Genomic DNA, 9912 nt, shown 5'->3' with positions numbered 1-9912 from the left:
GCAACTTTGAGTGCTGAGCGATGGCTCGGCAGCTTAAGAGCACTTGCTCTTGCAGAGGACCTGATTTCAGTTCCAAACCCCTTTCCATCAGCTTACAAACGAATGTAATTCTAGTTCCAGGATATCTGACGACCTCACTTGACATCACATGCTCCAAGCGCACAGGTGACACATATAAATACAGGCAGGCAAAAACAATCATACACAAAAAATAAATAAATCTTAAAAACAAAACAAAACTTTGAATTAGGCCCTGCTCCACCCCAAGCCTCAAGGAGGTTTCTCCACAGCTTGTGTGGAAAGAACCAGGCTTTGTATTTACAGCTCCTAATTCTGAAGGGCACTATATAAATATATATATATGAAGTGAAAGATGGAGTCCACTCACTCACCTCACCTCAAGTCAGTGAGTCTATTGGACTCGTCGTGGACACCACTGTGAGATCTCAAATGTGACCTTTGGGTCCCCACAGAGCAGTCTTTCCCCAACTCGGGCTCAAACAGTCTCCAGGCCACCATGCCTAGCCACATGGGGACACTTTGAGCAATGCCTCTTCACCTCAGGCCACGCTGCAACTAGCTCTCTAGTTAGGTGGGACTGTCACAACCAGAGAGAGCGGTGCCGTGTACACCAGGCTCAGAAAGGACAGCCATTCACCTGCCCCTTTGAGGCTGCAGTCTTGAGACAGGTCTTACAGGCCATCACTTGGACAGGGCTTGAGCCCACAGCCACAGGTGATGAAGAAGTCCTGGTAGCCCCATTTACTAAGAAAGGGCTGAGGGTGGTCATGGGAGCTTGAGAAGTAGCCACTGAGGCAAGTTCCTACTTGTCCCAAGCAACCTCCAGCCACACTCAAACTGAGAGAAGACTTCACAGATGATCAACATCTGATGGGATATTTTATGGCCCATTCTCCTTAAAGGGCCAGGTCTCCAGGATCCTGCAGGAAGAGTAGCCAAGGTTGCCCCTAACCCCACCTTACTCCCAGCCCCACTGACGAACATTCACCTTGTTCTTCCCTGAAGGGGTAACTCTACATCTACCAAGTGTCAGTCCATACTGGGCACCTACTCACCAGTCAGGTGTCAGCCCAAGATGGCCACAACTTAGGATCGGCGCTCTCCTTTCTTGCAGCTAGGAGGGCAGTCGGAGCTGTCCCGGAACCCAGGAGTGTCGCAGTCCGCGTACCCTCAGTCCTTCCCAGGGTTTGTTCAGCCAGAGACTCCTCCTCAGTGATCTCGGCTCATGCTCCAAACTCCGTACGCCCTTTGACACTCGGGTGTGGTCCCAGGACTTGTTGAATTACATCCCCACCTCCATCAGGACATCTCCTCCTTATTGCTGAGAACTGCCATGGTTGTTGGTTGGTGAGGGATGGTAGACGCCTATCAGTGAATGGCAGACTCACTGTGCTCAGAGCCATTATTGTGCCTCTGTCCCAGAGTGCCATCTCTCGACAGACAGGGGATAGGGGCAAGGTGATTTGGGATATAGATGACATCATCTATAAGAAGGGCAAACTAGCATGGAACCTAAGGAGATGTGTGACATCTAAGAGCTGAGAGAAAGGCACTGAGTCTCCTGGTGGGGACCAAGCAGCTTCTAGAACTGCTCTCCCTGACCTCAAGGTCCCTCTGGGACCTCTTGTTGAGCTACATACTCTCCTTTCCAAGGGACCCTTGTTTCTAGAACACTGCATCATGGTTCTCAACCTTCCAAATGCTTCGGCCCTTTAATACAGTTCCTCGGGTTGTGGTGACCCACAACAATAAAATTTTCATTGCCACTTCATAACTGTAAGTTTGCTACTGTTAGAAATCATAGTATAAATATCTGATATGCAGGACATCTGATATACCACCCCTACGAAGTTGTTCAACCTCACCCCTACCCCAGCAAAGGAGTTACAACCCATAGGTTGAGAACCACTGCTCTATGTGGTCAACCTTCCTCATCTCCATTCCTCCAGCTACTCCCACACACAGACACTGCTCCTCTCTCACTGCCCCCCACTACCCTAGGCTACATTCAGTCCCCTTGTCTCCCACACACTCTCCTTGACCGCCTTGGGGTTAGGCAGTCTGCCCTTCCAGAGCCCACACCATGAGTCACCAAGAACCAGGTCCCTGTCTGTGTCCTCTTTCTCAGTGAGCCAGGAGTGCAGACCACTCCCTAAGTTGGCAAAACTTTAAGGTGCCATTCCTCCTCAGCATCCTGTTCTGTCAAAATCTGACTCAGAGGATCTCAGTGAATGTGGTCCTACTCAGCCCACAAGGCAGTGACTTGAGACACCTTTGACAGTCACAGCATGGTGAGGCTGCTACTGCCATCTAGCACGCATAGGTGAGCCACCGTAGTGAAGGGCTGTAGAAAGGGCTGATGGCGTTGAGCTCTAGAACACACAATGCACTGTCTGCTCCTAGAACCCTCCTTTCCTGCATCTAAATTCTGCAGGAGTTTCCACCCAATGATGGCACCCCACCCCCTCCAATGCTAGGGCGTGTCTGCTGTCCTGAGCCCCAGAGCCTTTGTGCCAACCCCTTTATTGACCCACCCATGTGATCCCTTACAGCTGACTCAGATCTAGCATTTCCACGTCCTCCATCCCTACCTCTTCCCAGGTTCAGCTTTCAAGGATGCTGTCCACCTGGCTTTCCCCAAGTCATGCCTCAAACCCCAAAATACACCCAAGGCTTTGTCAATCTCTACAATGCCCTTCACTTTTACTTTCATGGCCATGGCCAAGTCTCTGCTTCTAATCTATCTCCCATGGAATTTATACAATGTCTTTGGTTTTGGTTTATGTGGTGGTGGTTTTGTTGGTTTTTTTTTTTTTTTTTTTGGTTGTTTAAGTGTTTAAGACAGGGTTTCTTTATATAGCCTGGTCTGTTCTGGAACTCACTCTGGCCTCAAACTCAGAGATCCATCTGCCTCTGCCTCCCAAGTGTCAGGATTAAAGGCGTGCGCTACACTAGAGAAAATGTCTTAAGCCTGTGTTACTCCAGGCTGTTCTTAGAAAACTCTCTCCCTGATCTATCCCTGCCTGCCTCACCCTAATACACTGACCAGAAACTTTTCTCCTTCCTGCCCCAGGACCTTTGCACTGGTGGCTCCAACCCTAGCATTTTCACAGGTAACTACAGGCCTGTGCATGCACCCTTACAGGGGCCCTTCCTAACCCGAAGCCTGCAAGTGATCTCCCGTTCCTGTCATTTATCAATCCAACATGCCTACCTTGTTAGAGTTATCTATTCCTTTCCCTGCCTTGTTCATGTTAAACCTGGTGCCTAATGGGCATTCATAAGTGCTTGTTGAATAAATAAACCCAGCAGTGAGCAACGAACCACATAGCTGTGCCGGGGGAGTTAGGGGGAGGTGGCTAAGCCACTCTGGTCAACCTGCAGGCTGATGAGCTTCAAGACCTGGACCACCAGCTGCTCTACTGTAGAATGTAGCTTATTAAACATTCCGGTACCCAGAGTGTCATGGAGACCAGGCTTTCACAGGAACACATGGATTCCCCAGGGCAGGGGCAACAGGAAAACATTGTCCCTGCCCACCCCCAAACAAAGGAGCCACCAGATTCAGTCAGCAGAATCTTCTTCTGAAACAGATTTTAAGACCGAGAGCCACATCTTCAGAACAGAGTCTGTTTCCTGAGATTAAATGAGGGGGCAGTTCTGGGTGTATCAATCTCAGCGAGGGGTCATGTCCAGGGATACTGTTCCTTTCCTTGATCTTGGATATAGGAGGATATATCCATATATAGTCTCATGATAGCCTTGGGGGAGTGGGGTCACAGAGTCTAGAATAGATCCCCTCTTCTGATTTGGTAGGACCCCTGGAGACCCCAGTTCGGTGCCAGATGCCTAGTTTGGACAAAGATGTCACAAGGCAACCATATTTTGTCTGGTCTCTCCTACTGGACTGCTGTCCTTCTTCCAGAAGAACACTTCCAGAAGCCCACTTTCCTAACATCACAGCCAGAAGCCACTTCCTCCTATAACCAAGATCAAGGAAAGGAACAGCACCCCTGGGCATGAGCCTTTGCCGAGACTGGCACCCAGAACTTCCCCCCTCATTCAATCTCAGGAAATACTTTGTCCTGACGCTCCAGCTAGACTGAGGGCAGAGGCTGCTGGGTCCTCATGGCTGCTGAAGCAATCCCAGCGTGTCACTTCCTCAGAACATGGCAAAGGCTAAGTTCTCACAGCCTTCAAGACACCCTGTTGCTCCGTGTCTGCTTCCTACTCTGCCACTTTGAGCAAGTCTCCATGGGGCCAGAAGCCTGGCCCTGTAGAGAGGAGGGTGTGACTCCCCAGGAGCCCTCATGGGCACTTGAATACACAGCACACTACGTGATGCAAACACCCAACTTTATTTCTGCCTTTTCCCGTATGAAGTACCCTTCCTCGCTGGTTCAAGGCTCTGGTTCCCCTTCTATCCCAAGCAGGCTCCTGGGGAGTCGAGGGATCCTGGCTCAGACCCAACACCTACATGTTTTGTTCTTAGAAGAAACCTCATGGAAGATCAAGGAGGAGTGTGGCATGGCTGAAGGACAAGTAGTGTGACATTTGCCCCTCAGTGGCTTCTGGTTGAGTACCTTGTGGGCAAAACAGTGATCTGATGTGCACGAAGACTCATGGCTCCTGTCCAGGGACTGGTGGTCTTGCCAAGGCGTCCACCAGGCAGAGCTGATAAGGAGCCATCTCTTGCTAGTCCCACTTAGCAGGAGAACAAAGTGGGTTCTCTGCCTCCTGGAGAACAGGACTTAATCCCAGGGCTTCAGAACATCTTTAGAGCCAGGCATCATGGAGAGCAGGATAATCAACATTCCAGCCACAGGGCTTCCCACCGAGGTCCATGCCCAAGGCAGCACTTGAGTCCTTGCTGGAAGCTAGTCCTCAGTTGAAGAACTTCCAGAGGCAACCAAGGCTGGAACCTTGCTCTTGGTGGCCACTCCCAAGATCCTGTCTCCATGCCAAGCATCTTCCAGGACTAAGGCTCAAGCCAAGAAAAGCCCCTGGAACCTCTCTATCCCTAGGATCTCTGCAGGATGGGGGCGTGGTGGGGAAAGAGACCAAGGAAGTGACCTGGACCTCCAAGAGTAGCCAGTGCAGGGGACAGAAGATGAGAGGTGATGCCCAGATGGGCCAAGGACTAGATGACCTATCTGCTCTGGACAGAATACACCCTTTCCACTTGGGGACAGAAGTCTAAAGGCTCAGTCTCTGGGCACCTCTCTAATGTGACTTCCAGGTGCACAGCCTCCTGGAAGCGAAGCTAGCCTCTCAAAGGCATCTTGGATAGGTGCTGGCTTGTCTCTGGCTTCTGGAAATAGAGCAGGAGGTACAGTGGGTGCCTGGACTAGCTGGAACTGCTCGAGAGGCATGCTGTCTGCACCTGCTCCAGGCCCTGATGTTGAAGCAGCATCTAACATCTGAGGTGGTCTTGTCGAGGTTCCCACACTGAGTGTTCTCTGAGGAGGATGCTCCCATCCTTGCTGGCTGCCCACAAGCCCAGCAATACCCTGGCCTCCAGTCCTGGAGCCTCTAGGATCAGAACTTCCAGATTCCTCCGACAGTGCCTCGAGAAGTCTTTGTAGATGTGATATAGAGGCAGGAGTGAGGCTTCTTCTATCACTCTGGGCCTCAAACCCTAGAACAGGAGAGAGCAGAAGTTAGGTCTCAGAACTACAAAAGAAAGCTATTGCGTGGCCTTTGGCTTAACTTAAGGGGCTATGAAGCCAGACTCGCAGCGCAGAGATCTCCAGCAGCCTACAAGGTCTGTGCTAAAGCACAAACTATTACATTCCTACTGCATGCCAGTACAGCTGTTGGGTGTGATGATCTGTGCCTGTATCTCTGTACTGCAGAGGTTGAAGCTGGAGATTTGAGAGTTTGTGGTCAGCCTAGGTTACACAGAGAGACCATGTCTTGAAGACAAGTAGGAGCAGCCAGGACAACTGAGGTGCATTATTTTTTCCTCATTTGGCCCCTCAGGTTACCACGAAAAGATCCTGCTGGCCTTCCTACCAATACCCCAGCAGGGCTGCTGTTAGCCCAACCGACCATATAGCTTCTCCTACCGCATCCGTCTTCAGCCACCCAGCACATCTTCAACATCTTCTGGAACCACTTCTGTTCAAGCCAATGGAGGACGTCAGAAGTTCCCAAGTGCTCTCTGGTCTGTTCACTGCCAGGAGGTGGAGAACCTCTTTGCTTTCTCTTTGCTGTCACACCCAGACTTGACTGGTATAACTTTATATGACCCCACTGCTGCCTCATGGCCTCATCATTTCTGCTCACACACCTCCATCATCAGTGTTCAGTAATCCATCCATGCTGTCTCCTTTAACCAGTGACCCTCCTCCTGCCCAATTCTGCTGGTCTCACAACCATGCCCCATCTCTGAACTACATCAGCACCAGAAACCACAGGAGCCAAAGCCTCCATTTCTAGCCATTTGTCATCAAGCAGCAGCGTCTCTACCCTCTCCTGGGTTTGCTGCCCACCTCAGCTGCCATCACCCCTCCACAGAGGCCATCACCCCTCCACAGGGACCACACCCACAGCCACCTTCTTCCCAAGTCCCTGCCACTCCCCAGTCCCCAGCACCATCCTATGTCCTGCCATATCTACCAGGTTCGGGTACTTTGTAGGCCATGCCCCTACCACTACTCTGTCAGCAGCTTCCCCTCACTGTGTGAAGCGGAGGCCACAGGTGGTCTCCAGATCTGCTCATGGACCCAGGTCCACTCCTGTGTCTTCCTTCCCATTACATCCATGTCTGACCCTTGCTCCCACCTTTCTGTCTGGCCCTCCTTTCTCTTCCAGCACCTGCCCCCTTCTCCACTGTGTTATCATTTCAACACTCAAACATGCCAATCTGTCCCCCATGGTGGCAACCCTCCCTTGGACCAGTTCCTCCCAATTCCATTTCTCTGCTGTCCATGATCATCAGAGCTCCAGGCTGACCTGCAGTGTCTCACATCTCATTCTCTAGTTTTAACAAAAAAGTTTGTATATTTGATTACCTACACATATACATATATATCAGGGAAAGTGACATTAAGAATGATACTTAAGCCAGGTGTGGTGGCACATGCCTCTAATTTCAGCACTGAAAAAGGTGGGCTGACCTCTGGGTTAGAGGCCAGTTTAGTCTATATATTGAGTTCCAGGACAGCCACCACTACATAGTGAGACCCTGTCTCAGAATAAAAGGGAAAGGAGGTTGCTGTTCAAAGAACACTCTCTAGGAAGCAAAATTCAGTATACACATATATGAATGTGAGGAAGTGTTTCCAAATGACATAAGGAACAAAGAGATACAATTAAGAATTTTTTTTTTGGTTTGGTTTGGTTTTTCGAGATGGGGTTTCTCTGTATAGCCCTGGCTGTCCTGGAACTCGCTCTGTAGACCAGGCTGGCCTCGGACTCAGAAATCCACCTGCCTCTGCCTCCCAAGTGCTGGGATTAAAGGCATGCGCCACCACCACTACCTAACTTTTTTTGTTTGTTTGAAGAATATTTTTTAAACTCTTATAACTCAGCAAGGAAAACCCAATCCAACTGAGAATGAGGCAAAGAATCTGTGTAGACATTTGTATAAAACCAAAAAGGTATAGAGAGGACCTGCCATCTCATAAAGAGGCTAGAGGTGGTTAGCCATAGAGAAATGCGAACCAGAGTGGCAATGGATACTTCTATTCCCACTGGAGATGCTCATAATCAAAAGCATGGACTACAAACCTCAGCAATTATGCAGAAAAGTCAGCATCACCCTACATAGGTAATGGAGTTTTTTAAGTGGATCAACTGCTTTGGAAGACAGCCGAGTACAGAATCACCATGGGGCCCAGAAATGTTATGCCTGGGACAGATACCGACATAGTATATTCACAGTGGTCCCAAACCAGAAATAACTCAAATGTCCATCAAGTGGTGAAGAAGTGTGAGTGTCATTCAGCAGAAAAGAAATGAAGTGCTCATAGGTACAACAGATGAATAGCAAAGGTTCTGTGGAGGGCAGTGAGCCAGACACATAACGCACGTGGCTCCATTTATATGAAATGTCTAGACAAGGTAAATCCATAGAGGCAGAAGGTATATTACTGATTATCTAGGACTGGTAGGGAAAGGGGGTGGGACTCAAGTGTAGATGACCTAGAAATAAAATCTGGGTCACAGACACACAGCAGCTTCACTGGGTGTCACACTGTCTTCCAGAAGGGTTGCAGCCATTTAGAGTCCTGTACGAGTGATGATGTGATTGCTTCTCGTTAAATTTCTTCTGAGGTGCTTATTAACCACCTCATGTATTTGTCTATCTGTACTTTGACTTTCTGTTTACAGCCCTTTTATATAAGTACACTATCGCTGTCTTCAGACACACCAGAAGAGGGCATCAGATCTCATTATAGATGGTTGTGAGCTACCATGAGGTTGCTAGGAATTGAACTCAGGACCTCTGGAAGAGGAGTCAGTGCTCTTAACCACTGAGCCATCTCTCCAGCCCTTGTGGAGACAATGTTTATTATGGTTACTGTTGGATTTATTAACCTTTCTAGTGGTTAGGGTTATTTGTGAAGAAATTCTTCCCCATCCCAATGTTATAGAGACATCTTGCTAGTTTCTTGCTAAACGTTTTACAGTTTCTCCACACATATACAAGTCTTTTATGCATTATGGAATGTAATGCTGTGTGACGGTAGGTGCCTAGGTACCATATCTCAGAACCATGTAGAACACTGGCTCTCAGCCTTCCTAGTGCTGCTGTGCCCTTTAATACAGTTCCTCGTGTATTAAATCAACCTCCAACCATAAATTATTTTCACTGCTACTTTGTAACTAATCTTGCTACTGTTACAAATTAAAATGTAAATATCTGATATGTGATTCCTGTAGAAGGGTTGTTGGAGCCCCAAAGGGGTTGAAACCCACAGGTTGAGAACCACTAAGCCACCCTTTCTTTCATAATCAAGCCCCTGCCCCTGGAGTTCTCACTTTTTTTTTTTTTTTTGAGACAGGGTCTCATATTATGTAGCTCTGGCTAACCTGGAACTCACTCTGTAGACCAGACTTGTCTCCAGCTTACAGAGCTCCACCTGCCTCTGCCTCTCCAGTGCTGGATTGGATTAGAGCTGTGTACCACTGTGCCCGCTAGGTTTTCACCCGAGTAGAATCCATTTCAGAACTTTCCTGTCTGTTCCCATGAGCACTTATGTATGTCTACAGCCATCCTCTGCACTTAAAGCCCTATATTAGGAATGCAGACAGGTTTTTATACATTTGTGCACTTTACATATACTTAAGGACATCTTATAAACTAGCTAGGGCAGTCTTTCTACACCCCCTTTTTATTGTTGCTGGTTTTGAAGACAGAATCTCTATCATGTAACTTTGGCTAACCTTGAATTAATGTAGCCTAGGTTAGCCATGAATTAGACCTAGGTTAGACCCGTGCCTTGGATCAGCACTGCCATACCAGGCCCTGCCACTGTTTACATCAGTAATGCTTTGGCTGTTGTCTTTTATCTCACATAAGTTGCTCTGCCAATATTATCAAATTCATTACTTTTTTTAGTGTGAATTTCTAAAGATTTGTTTTTGTTTTAAATATATGGAAGGGGTATATGCAGATGAGTTCAGATGCCTGCTGGAGATCCTGGGGTCACAAGTATAGTGAACTGCCTAACATGGGTGCTAGGAACCAAATTAAGTCATGCTTGCCCTTAACCACTGAGCTACCTTTCCAGGCCCCTGAGTGTGAAGTCATTGGATTGATAGATCAGACTGGGAAATTTTAAGATTTTTTTTGTTTTGTTTTTTGAGGCAGGGTTTCTCTGTATAGCCCTGGCTGTCCTGGAACTCACTTTGTAGACCAGGCTGGCCTCGAACTCAGAAATC

At 48.4% G+C, this 9912-nt stretch overlaps 1 protein-coding gene across 4 annotated transcripts in view; it reads right to left on the bottom strand.

Annotated features, from left to right (window-relative positions):
* Positions 1-4360: 4360 nt before the first annotated feature.
* Astl (astacin like metalloendopeptidase) overlaps positions 4361-9912 on the bottom strand; it is a 19270-nt gene continuing 13718 nt past the window's right edge. For 2 of the 4 annotated variants that reach the window (XM_021194229.1, XM_021194227.1), the window contains exon 9: positions 4361-5659. In XM_021194229.1, the coding sequence (XP_021049888.1) occupies positions 5226-5659 (434 nt within the window). In that variant the 3' untranslated portion in view covers positions 4361-5225. The remainder of the gene's footprint in view (positions 5660-9912) is intronic. The other 2 variants (XM_021194230.2, XM_021194228.1) reach the window with 1 other exon arrangement.

Source organism: Mus pahari, chromosome 3 (genome assembly GCF_900095145.1).
Source record: "Mus pahari chromosome 3, PAHARI_EIJ_v1.1, whole genome shotgun sequence".
In the NCBI taxonomy this organism is placed as follows: Eukaryota; Metazoa; Chordata; class Mammalia; order Rodentia; family Muridae; genus Mus; species Mus pahari.
Note: the sequence above shows the minus strand (reverse complement) of the source record. Positions and strands in the feature narration are given on the sequence as shown.